This window comes from Leptonychotes weddellii, chromosome 2 (assembly GCF_054177405.1).
Source record: "Leptonychotes weddellii isolate Sample4059 chromosome 2, ASM5417740v2, whole genome shotgun sequence".
Classification (NCBI taxonomy): domain Eukaryota; kingdom Metazoa; phylum Chordata; class Mammalia; order Carnivora; family Phocidae; genus Leptonychotes; species Leptonychotes weddellii.
Genome location: NC_138370.1, coordinates 32,846,870 through 32,874,775, shown reverse-complemented (window position 1 = coordinate 32,874,775; position 27,906 = coordinate 32,846,870). Strand labels below are relative to the sequence as shown.

General features: G+C 42.4%; 1 protein-coding gene across 1 annotated transcript; it reads right to left on the bottom strand.

Moving 5' to 3' along the window:
• Positions 1 to 33: 33 nt before the first annotated feature.
• Positions 34 to 27,123, bottom strand: CHRNB3 (cholinergic receptor nicotinic beta 3 subunit). Its single transcript, XM_006735344.2, has 6 exons — positions 26,945 to 27,123; positions 20,227 to 20,378; positions 19,125 to 19,169; positions 4,464 to 4,573; positions 3,358 to 4,240; positions 34 to 1,295 (listed from the first exon to the last, which is right to left on the bottom strand). Exons 1-6 carry the CDS (start codon positions 27,051 to 27,053, stop codon positions 1,161 to 1,163), a joined length of 1,434 nt encoding a protein of 477 aa, XP_006735407.1. The 5' UTR covers positions 27,054 to 27,123; the 3' UTR covers positions 34 to 1,160.
• Between the last annotated feature and the right edge of the window lie 783 nt (positions 27,124 to 27,906).

Sequence of the window (27,906 nt, the reverse complement as noted above, 5' to 3'; positions counted from 1 at the left end):
GGTAACCCCACTCAAAACTTTCTTTTTGCTTATTTTTTTATTTTTATTTTTTAATTTATTTTAATGTTTTAATTAACATATACTGTCCACTCAAAACTTTCTATAAGAATTGCTTGGAGACGTATTCCTCTGAGATAATGAAATGAATCAGAGAAAGGAAAACAGGAGAAAAAAGGTGGTGAACCAAGAAATGAGTAAAACAATTACTTGTTTATAATGTGGTTGTGGACAGAAGAAGAAGAAAGAAAAGAAACAGAAGGGAAAGTCTTGAGAGTACTGTTGAAGTGGATTCGATTGGATGCGGGGACATAAAAAGCCATCATCAGAGAATGTTGGGTACTTGTATTTTCTAGGAAAAGATGATGGGTATTAATGACTGCACCCCCAGTAATAGATAACATTGTTTCTATTGTCAGTTATTTTGATGTGGCCTTTTAAACAAGTCACAACTCACAGTAGGTTCTAGTTTCAGCATCAGAAAACCTTTATAATGTTGTGAATAATCCATGAATACCACCTGCCTGAGAGGTCACCACATTCAAGAGAGACTATTTTCAACAAATACCACATTTGTGGGGGGGGAGGGGAGGGACTTCAGCACCAGGCATCTTGGGATCTTCGTGAAAACAAGCGTGCTGTGCCAGATCTGTCCAACCAGGGCAATTCCCTGAATGGTTGTCGAGCTTTGTGCAAGCACATTGTCCAGCGGCATGACACACAGCACCAGTCTGCAAACTCAGGCCAAACCAAGGACACCAGTGGACGCAGGAGGCCCAGGTCTGAGCGCACAAATAGCTTGACTCGGAGATTGCCTGTCTTGAATTCCTGGTGTGCATCCTTGGCAGGGCCTCAGTGCGGCTTCCTGGGGGCCTCAGTCCAGCAGCCAGCAACAGTCCTAGTGCGTCCTGGCTGTGATGTCAGGCCTGGAACCTATGACTCCCTGAACATCTGGGGAAGCCAAGGTAGGGGCCTGAGGAGCTCCAGTGACAGTCATGAATTTACTGTGAGCAAACCCACATTTGCCAACGTTCAGTTTCCCCGAGTCCCACACAGGCCCTTACAAGAAGCTCATGCATTTGGATACTGTATGTACATGCCAGCTGGAGGTCAGTTCTAAGGCGTAATTTTGTCTTTATGGTATTTTAGATGGCTCTGGATTGCTAGTGGGAACTATGGAGCCACATCTTCAAAGCAGGAGTAAAAATCAGAACAGAGCCTGTAACTGACACTATCAGAAAGAGCCACAGAAAGATTCGGTCCAGAACTTGGGCTACGAATTTCCAGTCTTGTACCACCTGCAAAAGAGAAAAAGATGCCTTCCTTTCAAGCTGCAGGGCAACTGTTCTGAATTCATTTCAAGGGATTGAAAAAGAGTAATATTCAGATGTACAGCACTTCAGTTTTCAAAATGCACCGAACACATCCCCTGCAGCGTAGGCTCCGATTCTCCCCGTGACTGTACTAGCCTGTGAACACTTTCGACATTGAAGATGTGAAATAGAAACAACGGAATCATGTATGAATTTGTAAACAATACTGATCAAAATGGGAAAACCCTGATTTTTACACACATAAAAAGCTAGTATCTCTTCCTGATACTACATAAGAAATGAATCACAAACTTATAAATTAAGCATTTTCATGGCCTAATATAACAAGCCTTCTCATCTTCCACTCTGCATGTGGGTTTGGCTGCTACATCTCTGGAATGCTGGGGAACTGCCGGGGAGGAGAAGTGATCAAGCCAGGACAGCAATCCGTAAGGGAGAGGGGAGACGGGGTCTCTTTGGAGGAAGGGAAGTTGAAGCACAGTGGGCAATACACTGTAAGAACAAGGTCAGAGCAGGAACAAGGTGAGAGGTGTGAAGGACAGGGGCCAGTTCTCTTCCGAAGGAAAAGAAATGTCCTGTTTCTATTATATGGGGGTTTTATAAAGATGGAACCTAACAGGAGTTCTAGAAGGGACACAGGTATTGATGAGGAACCTAAATGCATTCTGCACACACAGAGGTTTAGGAGTAAAACTTTGGGGAAGAACACAAAGAAGACACATTGAAATGTTTGAAGTGCCAACCTGAAGTAGTGGGATTATTAATGATTTTAATTTTCTTGTTTATACTTTTTGTATTTTCCAAATTCCTTACCCTGATAAGGTGTTACTTTTATAATTTTTTAAAAGGCTTTCTGAATCTTTGAATTAGAATTTTTAAAGGATGTAAAGAAACAACAACAAACAGCCCTAAGAAGAGCCAAAATGTTTGTTCTATAGCAGCATTTTCCCTAATGCTTTAAAAATGTTTTTCAGTGGATGAAAAACACAACAAATAGTAAGAGAGAATATACTAGGTAGTGTCTAGATAAAATATAGAAGGATATTTCTTTAAAAAATATTCTTTCAGCATATGATGTGATGAGCACTGGGTGTTATATGCAACTGATGAATTATTGAACACTACATTTGAAACTAATGATGTACTCTATGTTGGCTAATTGAATTTAATTAATTAATTAAAAATTCTTTCATAGGGGCGCCTGGGTGGGTCAGATGGTTAACCGTCTGCCTTCGGCTCAGGTCATGATCCCAGGGTCCTGGGATCGAGCCCCGCATCGGGCTCCCTGCTCCGCCAGGAGCCTGCTTCTCCCTCTCCCTCTGTCTGCTGCTTCCCCTGCTTGTACGCTTTCTCTCTGTCAAAAATAATAAAATCTTTAAAAAAAAATTCTTTCATAATTTTGTTTATGGGATCAAGCTCTTGGCACTAATTTTCACTGATTTTAGAGTAAAGTAATTGAATGCTGTAAATTGGCCTATAACTTGTTTTAAGCAGCAGGTACGATCTCAATCTACGACTGTCTTGGGTCTGAAATCCACACTTCCGCTACACTTTTTTTTTAATCTGTAAGCTAAATAACTATGCCCTTTTCCCTCACCAAAATATCTGTTGGAACACTATATCTTTATATTAATCCCAAAATCTAATTGTTTTTTTATTTCCAAATACTACAGATAGAAATAACCATCATTGCACTAAAAAGGAGAGATACATTACCAGAGACCAAGATGACCAACTTGAAATGTAGAATTAAATTATTTTAAATAGAATCAAGTCTAATTATAAGGAATGGTGCTTAATCTGCACTTGCTTCACTTTTGCTCCTTCTGTTTCTGTGAACTGCTTCCTAAAAATCCATACTAAAATTCTTTCTTATCTCAGGGCTTGCTTAACATTTTCCACATGAAAAGCAGATAGCTAATAGTGTCACATTTAAACAATGACAGCATTTTGCTGTAAAGAGATATGAGAACGTTGGTTTTGCACGCTTCAGTGGACGTGTTGGGATGAACACCAGTGCACTCACCTGGTTGATGAAATGCTGCTTCTTCACGTGCCTTGAAATGTATCTGATGGAATCAGCTGCCTTTTCCAAGAAAGCAACAAGAACTGTTTCTCCATCACTCACCTGTCTTTGTTTCCTTTTTTCTAGAGCTTTACCTTTCACTACTGGTTGACTCTCATCTTTATCTGGGAAAGAGTAGCGATCCACGTGGTCCTTCATACAAAGCAATGTAGGAAGCTTTTGCAGAAAGAGTCTCTTCACCCAGGGGGCCATGGGGTGGTAAGTGGAAGAGGACCTGTGGTGAACGTTAATCACGAAAACTGTCACAATAATCGATAGGGTCACGAAAATCATAATGAACAACAGGTACTCCCCAATGAGAGGAATGACTTTGGAGGAAGAGGGGATTATTTCCTCAATGACTAAGAGAAACACCGTCAGGGAAACCAGCACCGAGGTGGACAGGGACAGCTTTTCCCCTTCGTCGGAAGGGAGATAGAACACGAGCACCGTCAGGAAAGACAACCCCAGGCAGGGGATGATCAGGAAGAGGGTGTAGAAGAGGGGCAGGCGGCGCAGGACGAACGAGTAAGTGATGAACGGATAGGAGTAGACGCCATCTCTCCTGTTGCCCTTCATCCCTTTTGCATTGAGTATCTCCCATTCTCCGTTATCGAAGAAGTCCTTCCTGTCAACATTTTCATTGATCAGAACGAGGTCAACCATGGTTCCATCGTAAGTCCACGACCCGAACTTCATGGAGCAGTTCTGTCGGTCGAATGGGAAAAACGTGACGTCCATGGTGCACGAGCTTTTGTAACTGGCGGGGGGCGTCCAAATGACGGTGCCGTTGGATCTCACGATGACTTTGGTCATGAGGGAGACTTCGAAACGGCCATCAGCACTGTGGTAAAAGAGTCGAACACTGATGACTTGGGTCTTTGCCCACCCCTCCCTCTACTGTTTGCCTTTATTACTTTCCTACCACAGAGTCAAACATTATTTCAGAAAGAAGCGGTTCTCCTCTTACTCAAAGTTGTACATTTCTCTGAATTCTTTTGCCAAAGTCAGGCTTTTCCATCTCTGGTCCTAATCTGACCAGGGGGTATTTCTTCTGGGATACTTACTTTTCAAAGAGAACTATGTCGGGAAGCCAGAGAGATTCCGATGGAACTTTAATTGAACGAATTCCACCGTATTCATCAGGATTCCAGCGTAATTTGTGGTCTGTCCATTCCTGCACCAAATGAGTGTACTGTAATTTTATTCTGAAAAGTCAGTGTATTAGACTGTGGAATCTTCAAGTTTATGTTAATTTACTAATCAAGGGTTTTCTTTAAAAAGGGAAATCCATGCGTTTTAGATCTTATGACCTTACCTGTGGCTCGCTACACTTCTCAGGATGCAGGTTGAGCCAGTCTGGCCTCTGATCTTGCCCAGGCCCACACAGCCATCCTACCTGGGATTTCCAAAATTGCCATATATCTGCCTCCCAGTGAAGAGTCTCAGCAACAAACACCACTGATTTGTGATCTATTTTTTTCAGCCTATTTTCTCTTAAGAAGCAAAAGAAAAGCAATGATAGATCTAACTCAGTTTATTCTAGGACAGTTGGTCCAATAATATTTTAGTGATAATGGATACAAACAATTTTGAATATCACTCCAGAGTCTTGAACAAACATCCACCCACTATGTTAATATGAAACATCCAGTATCCACTGACTAGTCTTGCTGACATTATAACTTTAATCCAATGAAAAAATATTTTCCAAGAATTTCCTTTTAAGTTCTAATCTGAATTTATTTTGTGACCACCCAATTACAGTTTTAAATTATATTCCTAATATTGTTAGCTTCCAGATACTTATGTATTTTTCCTCATAATAGAATGAAATCATTTAGCATGTTTTACAGAAGCTAATGGACCCAGATTAACAAACCTGACCACTAATTGATTGGATTATGAAGGTCAAGAGGATGATATATAGTTGATCCAATTACAGCAGAAGTGGACTTTCTTAAAAAGATTTGGGTCCAGAATCTTATGAAATCTGACCTGAAAATTAAATTCTTCTATCCCACTGTCCCTCATGTAGACAGCTGAGTAATGATGTAGGATAATATTAAATGACATTTCAGAAAGTTTGAAGGGTGTGCGCAATGCAAGCCTTCCTGTCATTAAAAAATCAGGAGTCAGCAGATGAGTAACTTCACTAGATGGTAAAGTATTAAAATATGCATGATGCCTGAAAAAGTATGAGACTGTATACCCCAGATGAGATGTTGTCTATCCTAGACAATATTTGTGAGGTTTGATCCTTGAAAAACAAATTGAAAAGGAAATGGGTCATTAAAAAGCTACAATCTAAAGGATAAAAGATTGCATGGCTATTTATGGAAAAGCATGCATGTGAAGATTGACAGTTTAAGAGCCCAAACTAATAAAGTATTTACCATGTTTACTTGGTACTCACAGGCTTCTCTCCTCCTCTTCCTCTGCCCATTTTGAAAAGCAAATATATTTTCCTTCCTATGAATAATTTGTCTCCTGCTAAGGAGACTTGTACTACCAGCAGCAGGTCTGAATCTCAGAAATGTTAAAAGGAAGTCAGAATAGCACCTTCTGTTTGTTTCACTTTCACTTCATTTACTTTCTAAAAATTGACATACAATAAAATCCACTCTTTGTGTATGGTTCTATATGCAAACAGTTGTATAATCACTAACATTGTCAAGATACAAGAACAATGTTGTTGCCCAAAAAGTTTTCCTTGTGCTGCTCCTTTGTAATCAACTCCTCCCATCCCCCACCCCTTGGCAACCAGGATCTACTTTCTGATCCTATAATGTTGCCTTTGGTCATATAAATAGAATTGATCGCAGGGTAGAGAGTCTTTTGATCTTGATTTCTTTTACTTACCATAATGCATTTTAGATTCTTCTATATTAGTGATTTTTTCATTTTTATTAGTGAGTAGTATTCCCTTGTATGAATATACCACAGTTTATTTATCCATTCTCCAGGTAGGATATTTGGATTCTTCCAGTTTTTAATGATTACAAATAAAACCATTACAAACATTTTCTGCAGCTTTTTGAGTGAAAAGCATTCTTTTCTTCTCTTGGATAAATGACCAGGAGTGGGATGGCTGGATAATATCATAAGTGTATGTTCAACTTTATATGAAACTGCCAAACTGTGTCCCCAAGTGTCTGTCTCATTTTGCATTCCCACTAGCAATGTATGAGAGTTCCAGTTCTTTAGCGTCTTCTCCAGTACTTGGTATTATCTTATTTTTTATTTTAATTATAAGAGTTGTGACTTGGTATCTCATTACGGTTTCTAATATCCGTTTTCCTAATGACTAATGATGTTGAGCATCTCTTCATGTGCTTATTTGCCACCCATACATCTTATTTGGTGAAGTGGCCGTTAAATCTTTTGCATATTTTTTAATCAAACTGTTTGTTTTATTACTGAGTTTTTAGACTTCTTTACATATTCTGGATAAAAGCCCTTGGTCAAATACTTGATTTGCAAATAGTTTCCCACAGTCTGTGGTTTCTTAATTCTCTAAACAACGTCTTTAACAAGACGGAAGTTCTACACTCGGCTGAAGTTTATTTTACCATTTTTATCTTTTAGGAATTATGTCATATCTAAGAAATATTTGCCTAACTCAAGGTCACAAAGATTTTCTCCCATGTTTTCTTTTAGAGATTTTATAGTTTTGGGTTGTACATTTAGATCTAAAATCCATTTTGAGTTAATTTTTTAATTACGGTGTGAATATGGGTTGAGTTTTTTGGGTTTTGTCGCATATGGATGTCGGATCATTCCTGCACCTTTTGTTGAAAAGACTAAACATTCTCCATTGAATTACCTATACATGTTTGTCAAAAATCAACTAACCGTAAACTGTGTGGGTCTATTTATGGGCTCTTTGTTCTGTTTCATTAATCTGTGTCCCTCCTTTCCACAGTACCACACTCTCTTAACCTTCATCACTTTCTAGTAAATTTTGAAATCCCATAATGTGAGTCCTCCAACAGTATTCTCCTTTTCCAAATCATTTCGGCTATTCTAGTTCCTTTGCTTTTCTGTATAAATTTTTAAGTCAGTTTGTTGCTATCCACAAGAAAAATCCTTCTGAAATTTTAACTGTGATTGCCTCAAATCTATAGGTTGGTTTGGGGAGAACTGACATCATAATATTGAGATTTCTGACCCAGGAAAATCATTTCTCGATCCATGTATTTAGGTCTTTGATGTTTTTTCTTTTTTTTTTTTTTAAGATTTTATCTATTTATTTGAGAGAGAGAGAATGAGAGACAGAGAGCACGAGAGGGAAGAGGGCAGAGGGAGAAGCAGACCCCCCGCCGAGCAGGGAGCCCAATGCGGGACTCGATCCCGGGACTCCAGGATCATGACCCGAGCCAAAGGCAGTCGCTTAACCAACTGAGCCACCCAAGCGCCCTCTTTGATGTTTTTTAATCAGTGTTTTGTAGTTTCAGCTTATAGACCATGTACATATTTAGTTAGATTTATACCTAAGTATTTCTTGTTTTTTTTTTAAGATCTTATTTATTTATTTGACACAGAGAGACACAGCGAGAGAGGGAACACAAGCAGGGGGAGTGGGAGAGGGAGAAGCAGGCTCCCCACCGAGCAGGGAGCCCGATGCGGGGCTCGATCCCAGAACCCTGGGATCATGAACCAAGCCGAAGGCAGACGCTTAACCACTGAGCCACCCAGGTGCCCCCCCCTTTTTTTAAAGATTTTATTTATTTATTTGACAGAGAGAGACACAGTGAGAGAGGGATCCTGTTGTTTTGATGTTATTGTAAATGGTACTTTGAAATTAAGGAAAAAAATCCAATTGTTCATTGCTAAAATATAAATAAATTTGATTTTTGTATATTGACCTTGTGTATATCCTGTGAACTTATTTAAGCTCATTTAATTTTAGAAACTTTTTTGGTAGATTTTCTACATAGACAATTACATCATTTACAAATAAAAAATTCTATTTCTTTTTTTCCAATCCGAGTGCCTTTTATTGTTTTTTTCTTTTCCTCTTGCTTTAAGTCACTGGCTAGATCTTTAGTATAACATTAAATAGGAGTGGGAGAGTAGATATCCTCGCATTGTTCCTGATGTTGGTTGGAAAGCATTTGGTTATTCACCATTAAGTATTATGTTAGCTGTTGGTTTTCATAAATGCCCTTTATTTGATTAAGGAAGATTCTTCCTGGGGCGCCTGGGTGGCTCAGTTGGTTAAGCATCTGCCTTTGGCTCAGGTCACAAACCCAGGGTCCTAGGATTGAGCCCCATGTCGGGCTCCCTGCTCAGCGGGGAGCCTGCTTCTCCCTCTCCCACTCTCCCTGCTTGTGTCCCCCCCTCAAATAAATAAATAAGATCTTAAAAAAAAAAAAAAGAAGTGTCTTCTTATTTCTAGTTTGCTGAGATTGTTTTTTTTAAGTTTATTTATTTATGTAGAGAGATAGCAAAAGAGAAAGAACGTGAGCGGGGCGGGCGGGGGCAAGGGCAGAGGGAGAGGGAAAAGGAGAGAATACCAAGCAGACTCCCCATCCAGTGTGGAGCCCTATGCTGGTCTGGATCCCACGACCCTGAGATCACGACCTGAGCCGAAATCAGGAGTTGGACGCTCAACAACTGAGTCACCCAGACTCCCTGAGATTTTTTTTCTTAATCACGAATGGATCCTGATTTGTATAAAAAGCTTTTCAGCTTCTATAGAGACGATTACATGATTATTCTTTAATCTCTTAATAAGATGAATTATATTGATTGATTTTTTCTTTTTCTTTTTAAGTAGGCTGCACACCCAACATGGGGCTTGAACTCAAGATCCCGAGATCAAGAGTCACATGCTCTACAGACTGAGCCAGCTAGGTACCCCTATACTGATTGATTTTCAAATGTTGAACCAGCCTTGCATTCTTGGGATCCACCCCACATAGTCTTGATGTATCACAGTTTTATATAATACTTTTTCTTCTTATACACGGAAAAATACATAGACTGCTGCCTTTCAAAAATAAGGATGCACTGGCAAGGAGGGTGTTGCTCTAACCATTTTCCTGATGTTTGAATTCAAATAAAAACACAGTGAGGTTTCCTTGAGAAAAGATGAGGACAGTGAAATAGGTGACATGTACCTTTGTGCTTTTGCTACTGAAGCATTTTTAAAACAGTATTTATTGGTGTAGATGTAAAAAATACATTCCAATAATTCACCAGATATCTAACACAAGTCTGGGTTAATTACAAGAGAGGAAACAACCCATATATTTCTCTCTTAGCAGTGGGAATACTTTTCTTTGGGAATGTTTATATGATTATTTTATACAACTGTAGCATACATTAAAAACCTACTATTTTGTAGCTATGCTGATAATAAGATAAAAATAGTAAGTATAAAAGTTACTGAGTGCTGATGATGTGCCAGGCATTGGCTTAAGTGCTTTATATTTATTAATGCTAATTTCTTCAATAACCTACAAATGACCTATTATTAGTGTTATACTAGATGAGGCACCTGTGGCTCAGAGGGTTCAAGTGACTTGTCCCAGGCCACACAGCTGGTCAGCAGAGAAAACAGGATCAAGTCTGCTGCATATGACTGTGTATGCCTGGCATCACAACTCCAGGAGGTGCCTTCCACATTGACTAGGATGTGAAGGGTGCCCCCTGGAGGTGTGCGATGGTACATTGAAAGCCACACCTTGCACTCTTTCCCCTCTTCCCATGCTACCTTACAGTGGAAGAACTTGTAGCTTGAAATTCTTCATAACGTCAACTGTTTGATCAGGCTTTCTATGGCTCCGCTCTCAACGATATTTCCAGCGCTGATCGCTATAAGGCTTACTGACTGTACTCAGGCTAAAAAAGTAGCTTATTCCATCTTTTCCTCTGTTAAAAAAAGAAAATGAAGACAATAACAATAGAAAATCTGTTTGGTCTTAATGGTGAAATATCTGTCCAAAAGTGGAGGAATTACACAATAAGCATGTTACACTGTGTCCAAGTTCATGGACAAAGAAGGGGAGAGAAATTATGGGATGAAGATGAACTGTTAATAACAGGAGCCTTCGGCTGACTTCCACTTAGGCAAGGCTTCGTTGGAGAAGGACATGGCATGTCAAGAGCTCTTTATAGAAAGAGGAGAAAAATGAATTCAGAAATAAAGTGGACACATACTGCCTGTAGCCTCAAGTTCACCTGCCTTTCTTCTGGTAAGAGCACCCCAGTTTCCTCTTGGGGAACCCCCTTACTGCACTGTCACCCACCAGCTGTGGGTGGATCTGGCTCTTCCTTCTGCCCCAGAAGTGGGGCTGCACCTCATACCTGCCCACTGTGATCTTCAGAGATAGCAGGTAAACAAATGGGAAACAGCGAGATAGCATGAATCTTCTGGAACCACTGGAAAAGAGGCTGGCCATTCTCTCTCCTGCTGAACTTGAACACAGGAAGCACTTTGAGGCTGAAGCTGATACAACCACCTTGCTGCCACCAGAGGCGGGCTAAGATGAGAATGGGATCACCCAGAGGACGAGGAGCCCAGAGACACACAGAGGGAACACTGTCCCTGGGAATATTGCTTGAGCCCCTGGATCAAGCTGCATTTAATGCTGGCCTTGTCCCTGGACTTTCCAGGCTGTGTAAGCCAATACATTCTATTTTTGCTGAAGCCAGTCTGGGTTGGGTTCTCTGTCATGTGCAACTAAAAGGTTCTCAGCTGATCCTGGGAGAATTTGAGCAGTTCTCCGGCCGGCAGGCAGGCAGTGAGCCCTGGGGCAGACACAGACTCGGGCAGGTTGGCTGGAACTGCGCTGTTATGAGCTGGCTCTGTCTTGAGTGGACAACGTTGGTGAGCTCAGCCACAGAGTCCAATCTCACACTTCCTCCATCTGGAAGGTAAAGATTGCTGCGAACAAAATTGCCTGCTTCCTGGATCCAGTTTCCTCTCTGCTCCAGGCATAGCCATCTTTTCCTGTGCCCGGTTCCACCCTGCAGAGACGGTGGACAGCTGTGATGCTGGGACCCCTGCCTTCTTGCAAATCCCAGCCAACACATACCTGGTTTTACAAACTGTTCTAAGGGAACCAGGGCAAGCCCTAGGGTGCGGGACTTTGGCGTCAGAAAGGTTTGCCTTGCTCACCAGGCCTCCAACTGCAGGATGGACATCTGCAGCCAGAGAGAACAGAGTGGTGGTGGTTTATTGGGCTCACAGTTTGGGGGAAATAATGCATTCCACAAGTACGCAAGGCTTGTGCTCACATGGAGCACACCGCTGCTGCCTTGTACTCCTGGCCTGGGGCTGCCTCAGACAACGAGAAACAAATGAGCACGCCTTTATGGTCATTGCTCTGAAAGGGGTGAAGTTTGGGTAAAATGGCAGGGAACAGCAAGGTGGACAGGGAAGGTAGTTCTGAGGAGACAACCTTCAAAAGCGGAGACCTGAAGGGTAGGGAGGAGTGGTGAGTGGTGGTGTGGGGCAGGGAGAAGAAGGGGGCTCGGGAAGGTGCTGGGGCAGAAATGAGTGAACGATGAAGGAGGGGTGCATTGAATCCTTAAGGAGGACATAAAGAGATCTAAAGTGATTGAAGTTTCATTCCTTTTGTTGCTGTTGTTTTAAGATTTTATTTATTTATTTGACAGAGAGAGAGAGAGCACAAGCAGGGGGAATGGCAGGCAGAGGGAGAAGCAGGCTCCCGGGACCCAGGACCATGACCTGAGCCCAAGACAGATGCTTAACCGACTGAGTCACCCAGGTGTCGCCTAGGTTTCATTCCTGACCAGTAAAGAGAAAGGGGGTAGGTGGGACTTTTGGTGAATACTGTTTACTTTGGAGTACCCAGAAGAACAAGAGCACTGAATTAGAGTCAGAAACCCTGAGTTCCCCACCCGTATGGTCCTCTATCGGTTGTACTCCTTTGTGAGGTGTCCTTCTGTAACCAGACCTGGAGAATCAGAGATGTTCTCCCTGACATGTCCGTCCAGAGGGGTTCCCTGAATTTCTATCAACATATGTGTCCATCACGGTGTGGACAGAACCCCATGCCCCAGGACGACAACGCGTGCTAGGTCAGAGTGTCAGGGTGAGGATTCAGAGCCCCCATCCTCTAGCTTGCTAAGGAGCTCTGAGACCTTCTGGTTACTTCCTGTTCTCCCTGAAACCCTAGGGGCATCTGGAGACTAATCTCCTGTTTCTCCCTTTTTCAAGTAAGAGATTAGAAATAATATCCTGTGTTCATATAGCATGTTCCAGCCAAGATTCTCAAAGCCCTTTACAAACCTCAGCTCTACCTTGAAGCAGTTCCAGGGTGGAGAGCTGTGTCATTGCAGGAAATGGGAGAGCATACGATATGTCAGGGCCAAAGAGCAAAGTTAATCTGTGACTAAGAAAAAAAAATGGAAAAATAGGTTTCTTAATTCTGAAAAGTACAATTTCAAATCCATATCATATATATTCCCTTAAAATTGTCTTTTCTTACATACGTTATCTGAAATACCACTCTTAAATGTCTAGCTATTATCCAGAACATTTCTTTTAAACCTAAATCAAAGACTTTTTTACTACAAAAAAAATTCTCCTAATTATTCTTAGTTTAATTCTAAGACCAAAAGATAGTAAGGAACAAGTAGTGCCTTGATTTGTAGCCTCTGGGGCATCCCCGGGATCTTCAGTTATCTTAAAATCAAGTGTAAAATTCTTTATTTTTTTTTTAAGATTTTATTTATTTATTTGAGAGGGAGAGAGAGAGAGAGAGAGTACACGAGCAGGGGGGGGGAGAAGCAGGCTCCCCTGCTGAGCAGGGAGCCCGACGCAGGGCTCGAGCCCAGAACCCAGGATCATGACCTGAGCTGAGGGCAGACGCTTAAGTGACTGAGCCACCCAGGCGCCCTCAAGTGTGAAATTCTTTTTTTTTTTTTTTTAAAGATTTTATTTATTTATTTGACAGAGAGAGACACAGTGAGAGGAGGAACACAAGCAGGGGGAGTGGGAGAGGGAGAAGCAGGCTTCCCACTGAGCAGGGAGGCCGATGTGGGGCTCAATCCCAGGACCCTGGGATCATGACCTGAGCTGAAGGCAGACGCTTAACGACTGAGCCACCCGGGTGCCCTCAAGTGTGAAATTCTTAAAACAAGTTAATGTTCATACATTTTAATCTTAAAGGCAACAACATGACATATGATATGTCTCATATTCCCATTATAACCATGAGTTGTCAGGGCCAAGAAATGGGATTTGTCATAAGGATGAAAAAGCCTCCAAAGGTGGCGGCAGGAAATGACATTGATTGAGTCCCCACTACTCGCCAGATAAGGTACCAGTTGCATTCACACACGTGATCGCATTTCACCTGTTAACACTGTGAGCTAGGCATCGCCTCTATTTTATAGATGAAGAGACTGAGAGTCCGAGAGGCAAAATGACTTGCCCAAGTTTACGTAGCAGGAGTTCTGATTCCTAACTCCTAATTCCTGCTCAATTCTCACTCAGCATCCACCAACCTGGCCTCCTGTGCTAAGGTCCGAGTGTGGCTGGGAGAAGAAAGGAAACTAAGATGTTGAGTAAAGGTCGGAGATACATTCACAGACTTGCAGGTGCCATTTTGCAGGTTGTGGAAGGTAATTAGACTTCAGGAAGATCCCCCAGATCTTTACAGCAAGGCTGAGCCTTCCATGGCAGGTTTGTTTCTGATTTCCCCTCTGAGACCAGCACCAGGGATCTAGCCTCTGAGGCCTGCATATGTTTGCTGAACTTTTTGTTGGTCTAAAACGGGAATCAGCTGTTGGAGAAACAAGGCTACTTTGAGATGTTGGCCTTGGCAGACATTCAGGCAGTTTTATTTTCCTTGGGAAATTGAAGGGGGTAGGACAGCAAAGTGCTCTCAGCTACAGTGAAGCCGGATCACTCAGAATCTTACTGTCTTATGTGTTTACACCCGAAGGTCCAGCATCTTACGCAGTGCCCGGTGCATAGTAGGTGCTCGGTAAATGCTTGTTGAGTGAGTAATTTTGACATCTGTTGTCTTGGTGATTACTCACACGATCGCGTCTAGGCCAAGGGTTCAACCCTTTATCACTGAAGAAAAGGTGGTTTCATTTCCCATTTGCCTTTAAGGTGCTTGCGATGCAGTTGAATATGATGGAGCAGAATCTGAGTGGCGAGCCATTAAGTACTTTCTCATGTAGTTTTAGTGAGTCAGTGTTAATAATCTATTTATGATTTATAGGGTTTTGATTACTTTCTGGAAGTAGGAAGGAGGAAGACAAATGAGTTTCCAAAATAAAATCAATAAAATAAAAATAGCTCCACACAGAGGACTTTCTCAGGATGTCACTAAATTTGTGCTTGATAAAGGTCTTTGGTTAAGAGGATGGAGGAAGAACGTCTAAATATACCAGAGGGGAACTATGGAAATAGAGGATAAGACAGAAGAATTGGAATTAAATACCAAGCATCTCAGTTGTGGAAACTACATGGAACATGTTTTTGTTTTAAGTACGAAGAGTTTTATTCTCTCTGTGATATGAGTCAGGGAGCATTTTCCAGTGTCCAGAAAAGAACAGGGGTTTATCGTTTCCATCTTTATTCTGACTGAGGCATACAGGGGTGGCTGGGGAGAGTTTCCCGTAGGTTTGTTCTGGCATGAGAACTTTGGGAAGTTATGCGATTGGGAAGAGTATACAGGGCTTCACAACTTCTCTACCTTTTTGACTTGCAGAACTTCTATTGATCCTGTAAGACCTAACTTAAATATCCCCTTCCTTGGAAGCGTTCCCTGATTTTCTCCCTGTCGCATTGTCATTTTATAGTGACACGGTACTCATGCAGATTTTCCTTATGGTGTTTATCATATGACAGTCATTATTTTCTACACAAGTGACACTCTATCCTCTCCTTGAAGGCAGGGCTGTATTTTACTCTTCATATACCCGGGATCTAGCAGAGTGGCTGATACTTAGCAGGCTCTCCATAAACCCTGTGGAATGAATGGAAGATGGAGTGAATCCTTACTTCATTCTCTCCTAAATGCTTTTCTAGACCATCAGATGTCCCAGAGGCTGAGGCACCAAAACCTTAGAAGAAAAGGACTAGGAAGGAACTAGTCTCCACAGGGACAGCACTGAGCGGAGCACTGGACATCTTCCATCCGCTCCCTTGTCCAAGGCAACGGAAGGATTTCTTCATGTGAGTCCAACTTCAGTTAACAGTGCCCAACCTTGGACAATTCTCCAACGCTCAGTTTTCTCATCTGCAAAGTGGGGATCCTAATAGAACCTACCTCATAAGGTGGCTGTGAGAATGAACTGAGTTCATTCCTATGACACACCCACGCAGAGCCCCTCAACCCCTAGTACGTGCTCAATAACTCTTAGATGTTATTATTAGCTACTCTAAAACTGAGATGTGTATAAAACACCCATGGTTTTTAACATCAATTTTATCTTGTTTTTAGCATCTCTTTTCTTTTAGCCTTTATCATCTCTTTTCTTTTGCCCTTCGCCTTTCTTTTAGCTTTGTAGTTTTAAAAAGCTAGGGGCACCTGACTGGCTCAGTCAGTGGAACATGGATCATCTTGATCTCGGGGTTATGGGTTTGAGCCCTGTGTTGGGTGTAAAGATTACTTAAAAATAAAATCTTAGAAAGAAATAAAAAGATACATATACATCATATGATGGAGCTCAAATGCCTCCTATTCCATGCAGCCTTCCCTGACTGCCACCATGCTAACAGAATCATCTTTCTTTTTTTGCTTCCACATTCTTTGTGTCCTGTGCTTGCTTCAGCAGCACATACACCTCCTTGTTTGTGCCATAACATAGCATGTATTGACTAATATTTATCATGATATTTGCACTCCAAATCCAATCTGTGTGGGCAGAATAGCTTTGATAGCATTCTCTGTGGTTCTATGAAATGTACAGAGGTTTCTCCTACTTTGGCTCTTCCAGTGCTTTAGAAGCAGGGCTTGATGGTTAGTGCAGAGACTGGATATGGCAGAGAAGGCCCTAACTGGGGAGACCCAGATTCTAGCCAGATGAATTCCTGGGCCCATCTGTCTCTGTAACCTGGGGCAGTGTGATACCTGCTGTGAGAATTCAGAATGTTGAGAAATGTAAATGAGAGAAGAGAGATGACAACCCTTTCCAAATGAAAGTCTGTTATTCTCTGGCTAATATAAAAAAGACAAGAAATAACAAGCGCTGGCGAGGATGTGGAGAAAAAGGAACCCTTGTGCACTGTGGCTGGGAATGCAAGCTGATGCAGCCAATGTGGAAAACGGCATGGAGGTTCCTTGAAATATTAAAAATAGAGCTACCATATGATCGGTAATACCACTGCTGGGTATTTCCCTAAAGAAAATGAAAACTCTAATTTAAAAAGATACATGTACCCCTATGCTTATTGCAGCATTATTTACAAGGGCCAAGATAAGGAAGGAACCCAAATATCCATTGATAAATGAATGGATAAAGAAGATGTGGTATATATATACAATGGAATATTACTCAGCCATAAAAAAGAATGAGATCTTGGCATTTGCGACAACATGGATGGACCTAGAGGGTATTACACTAAGTGAGACAAATCAGACAGAGAAAGACAAATAACATATGATTTCACTTATATGTGGAATCTAAAAAACAAAACAAATGAACAAACGGAGAGGCAGGAACAGATCCAGATAAAGAGAACAAAGTGATGGTTGCCTGAGGGGATGTTGGAGGGGGGTGGGCAAAATGGGTGAAGAGAGGTAGGAGGTACAGACTTCCAGTTCTGGAATGAAGAAGTCACAGCATAGGGAATGTAGTCAATGGTATTGGAATAGCATGTATGGCGACCGATGGGAGGGACACTTGTGGTGAGCACAGCATAAGGTACGGACTTGTTAGATCACCATGTTGCACACCTGAAAACTAATGTAACGTTGTGTGCCGACCAGACTTTAATGAAAAAAAAGTCTATTATTATCCTCATTACTTCTAAAAAATGGGAACCTAAGGCATCAGTCTGGCTTTTCCAAGCATCAGCTTGCCCCATCCCTATGGATTTCTCTTGCTCTGTTTTGGGTTCTGGAGATGTTTAGGTTTTGACTCTGGCTTGACCTGGAGGCATTCACCAGGCCACAGTGATTCTGGTGGCACAACTTTGCTGGAAGTCACTTCCCCAGTTGTAGTTAAGGTCTGAGGAGCTGTGGCTTCTTGATCACTTCTACTGAAATGACCTCATGTTTTCAAAATCTCAGGCAAAGTGAAAAGTACCAAATAGTAAAGGCCAGGAGTCTCTGGACCACTGTTTTATGTGAGAGATTAATAAAAGCTTAATCTCAAGGAGCAGTGTGTGTGAAGCAGTGAGAGGTTTTTTGTTTTATTTTTGTTAACTTCCTAAACCCATTTGCACTTTAAGAGAAAAGTTTTTATTCTCTCCCCTGCAAGCTCAAATACAGCACTTCTTACTGATTTTCATTAACTCAAAATACTTCTGAATTCCACTGTCTCTAAGTTGGAAAAGTGGGATACATCACTGAGGAAGGAGATGGGTATACAGAAAAATATGTTTATTTGAATTGTATTTTTCTATCTACATTACCAGCTTATTATTTTCTCCTGGACATCTTTATTTGCAAGTAAAATAATACACAGATCTATTCCATAACTTGCTAACATACCTACCAATTAAGGAATCGGAGGAATAGAGGGTAGTAAAAATGATAATAATTCTGTAACTCTGACCAAAGTTTTTGGGTGGGACAAATATGACAGAAAGGAAGCCCAGGGAATCTCCCTATGATCTCAGTCCACTGTTCCTATAAACCCTTAGCAGTACTGAACAATGTCTCCTGAACCTGAATAGTAATTAACTTATTTCAATATAAACAAACAAAAATATTATGTATGTATGTTAAAATTCAGTGAGATATTAAAGATTCCTCATCGGGAAGATTTTAAGTCTATGGGAGATTAGGCAATATCTGGACATTCAGGAGAAAACAAGTAATTGCTGACGATAACAACAACAAGGAAAAACAAACAAGGGGACCAAAATCTCATCTCCTATCAAAGAAGTGTCAATATTTTCTCCTTCCATCACACATGCAAAATTGGGCTTTGAAAGATAGTTATTTCCTGAACATTCTAGGACAAGCTCCTCTGAACGGACGTCTTGGTTTTAGGAAACAGGCTCCAGTCGAGCTAAAAGCAATCATCTAAGCCGAGAGCTGAACCCATTCAAAATGCCTTTTTAGTTATACCAGGAAAACATATATTCCTTATTTGTTTTGGGCTTCACTTTGTTCTGAAACTGATGATGAGAGGCCTTCTGTCCTCCCTGTGTTCTCTTTCTAGGGAGGAACGGGAAACACTAGGGGCGGATTCCTGCCACGGAGGACCAGTGGGGATGAGGGAGAATTTAGGATTGATGATTGTCTGCCCCAGTTGTGGTACCCTAGTGGGGGGAAAGTGGCACTCTGGAGCTTTCCCCCCTTTCTCCAAGTAGCCAAGGAGCAGCACCCAGGCCTGGGTGTCAGAGAGTCCCCTCCAGGCATGCCTCTGAGCTTCCAGAAGCTGCTCTCCACCTCCCGCAAAAGAAAAGTAAATAATAAACCCTTCCCAACCATTCCCAAATATCTCCCCCAGGAACCCAATATGCTCTGTAAAACAATTGTTTTTCAAATGGGTGTCTTTCTAAACAGAAAAGCAATGGAAATAATTAGGTTAGCAGATCTAATGCTTGGATTGACAGTTACCTGTTTGAGCCACACATTTGTTGTCATCAGCTGATTCTTTTCATCCTAAGAAAGTGACAATTAGGAAGATGTAAATTCAAATTAAGTGAAGTTGTCTTTTACAATTTTTTTCTTTTGTCAGAAAGACCTCTCTGACACATACATTTGAGGCATTCAAAGTGTAAAGGATTCTCAATTTAAGCACAGTTAAATGGCATGGGATCCTAAAATATTACACATATTTTGCTTAAAATAAAAAATAATAATTAAAGCAAGTAGCAGTTAATTGTGGTGGTATTTATCTAAAATTGCATAGCCCAGAAAGCATGGTAAGGTGGCAATGTAGGATGAACATTAGCTAAATCAGAGATTGGTTTTGCATGATTTTCTAGAAGGATTCCTTGGGCATCGAGTTAGCTGGGGTGGGTGAGTGTGCCAGTGGTGGGGCAGGGGATTGGGGCAATATGGGGGGATTGTTCTGGAACTTTGTGGAGCACAGCAGGATGACTTTGCAGAATGGGCTTGTTAAAGTTCACTGATTTCCTGGGATCGCAATCATGGCAGAAGTGGGAGCCAAACAGGAACATTAGCAGAGAATGCTAAGGTATGGGTGGGGCCGGGGGACTTTCGGGGTCCTGGGGGAATTCAGGAGGGTGATGGGGTTGCCAAGCACTGGGGTGCCAGCACCATCTGCCTTCTCTCCCTGCCAGCACCCCTGGCAGCCCTCACCCAATCCGCAGTCAGGGTGACACCGAATCAGCCAGGGGGACACTGACGAGCCCTCGGCTCAGTTCTGCCTTCTCTTCCAGCCCTTGCTTCTCCCTGGGTGCTCGTCCTGGTGCTCAGCAAACCTGCCAGGGGCGATGCCTGTCCTAGCCACCACATCCGCCCCCCAGCCAAAGGTCCCACACAAATAGTGCTGCAATGAAAATTTACTCTGTGACACTTCTCATTCCTTCCTCGGGCCATTTCACTGGCCTCTTGGGGCAGATTTTCTCTCACAGTAAGCTATTTTTAAAATGGAAATGGCAGACATGCGGAAAGAAAACAAAATAAAACCTTAGGCTCACAAACAGGTTAAGAAATGCATGTTCTTTTCAGCTTTGTGCCAAGGATTACTCACCACATCTACGAGCTGAGATATTTTCAATCCGAAATATACTTTTATGGTGTCATTAGAATTTAATACAGGGCGAACCCATTTCTGATAACCTTGGAATAAGTGTCTGAGGAGGGCATCTTCACTTTCAGCTATTGAGCTGAATCCTGCAGCGGCTGGAAGAATCATGAGGGAAACCCGAATTAATGGGAAAGGCGTAATGGCTGGTTTAGCATCCTACAGCCTGAACCTTCATGTAGTCTACACGGCCTAGTGCGGCAAAGGCAGCTTTGAGTGTACAAGGGTGCTCGAACCATGCTCCATGCCCACAACACACGGCTGAAAGCAGACTCTACGCTTCACCCAGAGCTTCGCGCTCCCGCGGGATTTTCCCACCGTGAGGTCAGCACTTTGATGGACAATGACAAATTCACAACACATTGTGGCAAGGGACATATGTGTGTGTGTTAGCGGTCTAAACATCCCTCCTCACACTTTATCCCCTTGATGGTACTTTATCCTGCATCGGAGCCCTTGCACATATTATATGTGTCTTTGTTTATTGTCTGTCTGCCCCCTGGGAAAACGGCACTCCCAGAAACCTTCCTGGCCACCGCCTCCCAGCTCTGTGGGGTCTGGCACATCGTGGCCCCTGAGCCAACACCTGTGTAGCAAGGCAGTGAGCTACTTGGGTTTTGTTTGCTGAGTGGTGTTTGGAGAGTTTGGGCCAGAGCTGAGTTGCTCAGGAGAAGAGAGGCAGGGAGGCCACAGCGGTCCCCCCTCGGCCTTCCCCTGTGTGAGCAGCCCTCCCATAAGGAGAATATTGTTTCACGGGCACCATGGCAACGCCTGCTGGTTCCCTGCTCAACAGCCCATTTGCCCTTTCTTTTTCGGTAGCAGATGCTAAATTTATTCAGGATCGCATGGTGCCAGCTTAAAATGTTCCCTTCTCAGGCTCCCTCACAGCTAGGGATGGCCATGTGACCTATCCATCGGTGCCTTCAGATACAAGCAGAAGCCAGTGGGTGACGTTTGTAGGAAATATTGTTGAAGAGGACAGACTCGGCCCGACCTGCACCTTTCACCTTTCATCTTTCGCCCTTTGCTCTCTATCCTTCCGGCCTGGAGCTGGAACACGGTATCTAGGGATTGGGCCCCACAGGTACCTCACACAGCCTGATGAAAGCTCCACACATAAGAAAGACAGACGGAGCCTGGGTCCCTGAGAGCACTATAGGACCCCCAACCAGCCCAGGCCTGCCTGCCTCCAAATTTTTTGGTGTGTGAGAAAAGCAACCCTCTTTTGTTAGAGCCATTGTTACACACATCTGAGTGCAGTCCTAGCACCAGAGTTCTGCCCTTCCCCGACAGCCCGTGTTCCAGTTCAGGCCAGTGAGAACTAATTACTTATGACACCATCTCACAATGGATGGAGATGCTCCAGGAGGGCTGAGAACAACTGCATAATGTCTGAACTAACACATGCACACACACACACACGCGCGCACACACACACACACACACAGACTTCTTAGCTTGGACAGCCCTGCCATTATAATTCTGGACTTGAGAGGGGGATCCTGAGAACAGAAACTGTACTTTTGAGTTTCCTTTCCTGGCAGGACAATTTGACTGTCAGTTTGCAGGAAGGTGGAGTTGCCCACTGGGAGGGATCTTCTAAAATGATGACCTTGACAATCCCCAGCACTTGCCGCCTTCAAAGCTACACCCTCCGTGAGAATGGCTGGATCCCTGCTCTTTGCTGGGCTCCAAAGGGAAATAAGCAGATCTGTTCTTTCAGGGACCTTTGTATGTTTACCCACTTCGGCCAATGTCAGAAGGTGAGCTGCTGTCTGAATCGAGGAACAAAAAAGGTAAATCTGCACAGGCTGTTATGGACTGAATACTTGTGTCCCTTCAAATCCCTGTGTTGAAGCCCTCCCCCTCCCCCCCCCCCCAGTGTGACTATCTTTGGTGATAGAACCTATAAGGACATAATTTAGGCTAAATGAAGTCATCAGTGTGGGGCCCTAATCCAATCGGCCTGGTGTCCTTAGAAGAAGTGGAGGAGACACGAAAGAGCTCTCTCTCCATGCAGGCATGAGGAAAAGCCAGGTGAAGACACTGCCGGAAGGCAGCGGTTTCCAAGCCAGGAAGAGAGTTCTCACCAGAAACCGAACTTGCTGACACCTTGATCATGGACTTCTAGGTTGCACAATTGTGGGAAAATAAATTTCTGGTAAGCCACACAGTCTGTGGTGTGTTGTTATGGCAGCCCGAGCTAAGACAGCACAAATCTGTATTGACCAAAACAGATCTGACCAAAAAAAAAAAAAAAAGGCCAGAGGTTCAATGCTTTCTGCTCAACATCTTCAACCTGTCTCAGTTTCCCCAAATAAAAGCTGAAGTCATTGATGTTATTGGAACAGATGCAGAGATGCCCTAGAAATGTCTCTGGTTTGTCCTTCCTGTAAAATAGAACATGATAAGAAAGGGAAAGTGCTCCCACTGTTGATTCTTTGAGGCTAGGGCCTCAGTAAATACTCGATGATGTTTGGTAAATGAACCAAATGCAAAGAAGCTCTAACAGCACTTTCCATGCACAGGGAAGGAGGCGGAGTGAGCTTGGCTCACTGCTCCAGAGGGTGTAGAATCACAGATGTTGTCAGGATTTCCAGGACAAGTGGTCTCTGTTTTAAGGAATAAATGGATTCCTGAAATGTGTGTAAACCAAATTTTTGCAAATGGACTTGTATTTTAAACAAATTTGACAAGACTGACATTCTAAGATATATCTCAGCAATACATGGACAAGTTGGGAAGCTGATGTCAGAAGATGAGTGACTCCCTGAGTGGGTGCTTACATTTCCCAAAGTCAGCTTCTGGATGGGGAGGGATGAGAGAGCATTTGTATTCATAAATAATTTCAGCATAAAAGAGGAAGGACAAGTGAAATGATGAAGAAGTGAGGGCAGTGGAGCTGGAAAGGACTTCTGAGATGATCTAAGCCCCTCCTTTTACAGATGTAGATCCTGGGGTGCAGAGAGAGGGAGTGACTTACCCAGGGTCAACCCAGCTAATACGTGGTGGGTGTGGTTTTCTGACTCCCAGGTTGTCGATCTTTCCATCAGCTCATCCATGGAGGATTGAGGAGGCAAAAAGACTGTTCCCTATGCTGTGGTCTCCTTACTTTATGGCCACATAAAAACTTTCAACAATTCATGTCTATGGACACATATTTATTGTTTTTGCTTTTTTTGTCGCTGTGTTGTTGTTAGCATTGTATTTACCAAAAATACTTCACTGTTGTTGAAAGCAATCTATCGCCAGGAAGAATGATATTCTAAAACCAGGTCACAGATAATGTTTGGTGATAGGAAGATGCTCAACACTGGTGATGGTGTCCCATAATCCTACTCAGTCTCCCTCTGCTGCAGTTGAGCTTGGCCCTGGGCATCTCTTGGTTGGGCACTGTGGTCACTCTCCTTGGAGGTGGACACCCAATCCTTTATAGTAGGAGCAATCCTGCTTCAGACTTGACCATGGTCTCCTCATATCTCCTTGCATTAAGTCGTGCTTTGCAACCCCCGTCCTCCCCCAACACACACATAGTCTAATGCACATCTCCAGAGGATGTGTGCTGGCTGTTAAAGCTTGTCACCATTGCTCCCCTAAATCCCAATTCCCCCCCTTTCTTCTCTCCCTCTCTCTACTTAATCTTTGTCTTATCTTTTTCTTTGTCAAAATATTTCTCTTGGGACTACATAAGCAACTCCGCAGGTGGAGGACAAGAAGAGGGAGAACCAGAGGGAGAGCACATGCAAGCGATCAGACAGACGGAGAGCTCTCTGCCTGATTCTAGTAATTTCCTCCATGTGGAACTCAGGCTGGGAAAGTGCTGTAGGAGGGCACTCTACTCTTGGCTCTGGATGCTGAGTCTCTTGCCAAACTCGTTATTGTTAAAACGAGAATCCAACAAATATTTATTTAACATTGAGAACCACTGGACTCAGATTTAGACATGAGTTCTGGTCTTGTTTCCAAACCAGGCGATCTTAATTAAGCAAGGCATTTAACCTCTCCCAGTAAAAATAGAATGTGGATGATTGGTAAGCCCTTACCAACTCACACACCCTATGCTTCCAGGATTTCATGTCCATGAACAGCCATAAAATGTGATCTATTATGCCCAATATTTGCTATTCTGAAGACACAAAAAAGAGGTAATGTTTAAGATGTACCATTGATTGGAGAACTTTACTCCTGGCTGCCATTTACTGTAACAGAGGAGACATCAGGTAACGTAACTAACACTATGAAGGGATTAGACAGGACTCAGGAGGAGTTAAGACTCTCTCAACCCCTATAAGTGGGGTCATGAGAGATTGGATGAGGTACCCATACCAGCTTCAGACAAAGAATTTTTTCTTTGGAACCTACAACTTGAACTTCTGGCCTCTTTATTCTTCTTGACCATGTTTCCTTTCCTTTCTTCAGGCTCTCAGACATTCTGCTCTCTCCTCACTCAATTATCAAAACCCACTTTCTGCAGAATTTTGACAAGTTCATGCACGCTGAGGTATAAATAACTGATAAGACTTAACTGATGACAGCTCACATGCTTATTTATGGTTTTATTGAAGACAACATCATTGTTTATCCTTAGCTAAGAGAGTAAAGAAGTAATTGAAGACTTCTAAACCTCAGCAAACATGGTTGGGAGAGACACATTTTTTTGTTTAGATACCTTTTGTTATATTTTGGTTTTGTCCTTCCATTATCACCACCTCGTCAAAAAAAAAATCATACCACGAATGTGTTACCTCTGCTGTCAACACACAGAACTAGCCCTCGGGGTGAAATAAATAATAAATATTGGATGGATCCTTGCTAGCGTGAGAGTTTATTCGAATGACTTTGTTTTCTCCCTCTTGCATCCCCCATGTTGGAATCGTTCCTAGGATACAGTAGATCCTCAGTAAATATTTATTGAATGAGTAAATACATGTCATCGTGCGGTAAGAGTGATGGGAAGATGAGTAAGATACAGTCCCTTTTTCTGGGAGCAGACCCAAACACACAAAGCATGAATTTGCAACACAAGAAATGTCACATGGCCAGACACAATCATCCTTTCCACCAAAGCCAGAAATCTAAAAATGAGGGGTTGCCCCTTGTAATTTGGAAAAGGTAGTTCTGGGTAACAAAAAGAAACTATTTCCTTTGCAAGGAGTAGCAAAGTTAAAGAACTTAAGGAAAGGTGGTACAGATCTGCAAACAGAAATAGACTCCAAGGGATCTAGAAATGTCCACAAATGCAAGAGTGACTACAGGTTATTGATTTATTATAGATCTGTGACAGATGTACCCAGCACAGTATACATTCCCAAACCCTTGCCCTACTTGATAGAGAATGAGTACCAGGCTCCCTTCCATTCTCAATTTTCTTATGTAACCGTTACTATGCAAGGAAGGGGGTACACAGGTGAATGGAGAGGGTTTATGCAACCACCCCTGCGAATAAGATGATTTCCCTGGGCAAAAGATGGTAAGAATCAATTATTTCATAGTAAATGGAACAGTAAATAAAGGCAGAAAAACATTAGACTTGTGGATATTAATTGTATGCTAAAACACACAGAAGTTGATTATCATTTTTATGATTGACAAATTTCATTTCAGACTCCAGAGATCAAATTTAGTGATATTTGAAAGTGGGTCCGATGCCCTCGGTACTTAGAAAGGACTCATTTTGAGTCCTCAGTATGAAGAAAGGCTACGTTTTTAAAGATATGATACTGTTCAGGTGTGTGTGCCTAGATTTGAAATCTAGAATTTATTAAATCTAGGATTTATGTCAGGACTTGGGCGAATCTCACTCGGTGCTCCTGGTTCCCCATCTGAAAGGAGCAATAGTCAAACATGGCAAAATTCCTAGTGAGAAATAAATGCAAACTGCTAATGGGACAGCCAGCTGGCCCCTGGCTCTAAATGGTTTCCACTGTGATGGGAAGGGCTTTGTGTTCTTAAGTTACATAAAAAGTGAAGTGTTTCCCAAACCCAGAGAGCTGGCAGGTGCAAATGACCATTTCCCCCTAAACTTTGCAGTTATTTTCTCCCTCTTTCCATTTCTCTTTTGGCTGTCTGTCCATCTCTCTCTCCCTCTCTCCTTTTTTTGCCCTCTTTCTTTATTAAGAATTCTCCAAATTTCAGGTGGATAACAGTCACAGAAAACTCACACATGTTCATAGACATGTAATGTCTATTTTTGTTTAATTGTGATATACAAACACATTAAATATACCTACACACAAATTCATTAAAGTTTGTATATAAGTCTATAGAATATATTGGATACAATTAAGTATCTACACACAGATATAATGATTATTGTAGACATGATATAAAAATGTTGACAGAGTAAATTTCTGTGCCAAATATTTTAATGATTCTGAGAAGCATTCAGTGCATTCAGTAACATTTTTCCTCCTTTTATATCTTCCCACCAAGTTCATGATTCAAAAGGAAGACAACGGCATAAATCTGATGGAATCCATAGGTATGATTTCTTTAGCAACATGCAGATTTCCTAGAATTACTCATTACAGCCACATCCTAAAGGTTATCCTTAAAGATACCTATACATTTTATAATTCTAACATTATCAACACCATATTTCCGCCTCCCTTGCTTAAATCATTCTACAATGATGAAGTTTTAATTTACTTTAACTTGAGCTTACCTGAAGGAGTGACACCAAGGACGATGAACACGAGGAGAAAGTCTGCCAGTCTCATGCTGTCAGTGTAGGAAAGATAACCCCTTCCTTTTAAACAGTACAGTATTTCCATCAGAAAGGGAGGTTTTGAAAAGAAAATGCAGTGGTTCAAAATCCGAAGCGGAACCCAAGGGGAGAGTAGACACCTGAAGTGGGATAAGAGAGTCTCAAACCACCTCACATCAGTGTGATGTTTCTTCAACTACACTTCATTGATTTCCACTCAGCTGTCAGATTGTGTAAGTTGAAAACATAGCTCTGGGTCCTAACTCCTGACTTATTAATTTGCTCTCTCACAAAGAGATGCAGGGCAGAAGGGAAAGGATGAAGTTAGACAACTTCTGAATGCCCTGTGGTATTTTTCTCCCGGGTGGAGATCTGATAATGCCACCCTTGCTCTGATTCACCTTCTTCACAGTGGATCAGATTTTCATCGAGGTCAGTGCGTGTTCCTCATAAATGCAAATCTAATGAATGAACGAGTGTAAGTGAAGGCTGGATACAGGAGAGGGCCAGGTGGGAACAGGCACATGGATGGGGACTGAGCGCTGGAGCGACATGCTCCAGGGCACTGAGGAACTCCACCTGGACCACACTGACTCCATCTTTGGTCCTCCATCTGGGGCGCAGGTGGTGCCATCTTAGATAACTATCCTGTGACCACACACGCCCTGCCCTTCACTCCATAAAATCTGGGGATTAAGGTCTGGATAGCTGCAGAGAATAGGCCAAGAGTAGGGGTGGAGAATTACCGTGTAGTGCCCTGGATGGTTGGTCCATTCGCCCCTCTGATTGTCCGTCAGTAAGCGACACTGAACAAAACTCTGTGTAAACGGTGTTTTGTTTTTCAGTACTAAAGTGCCTTCTCAGTCTGGAGGATACATTACTGACCCTCCTCCCCCTTTTAACACTGTCTTAATCCAATT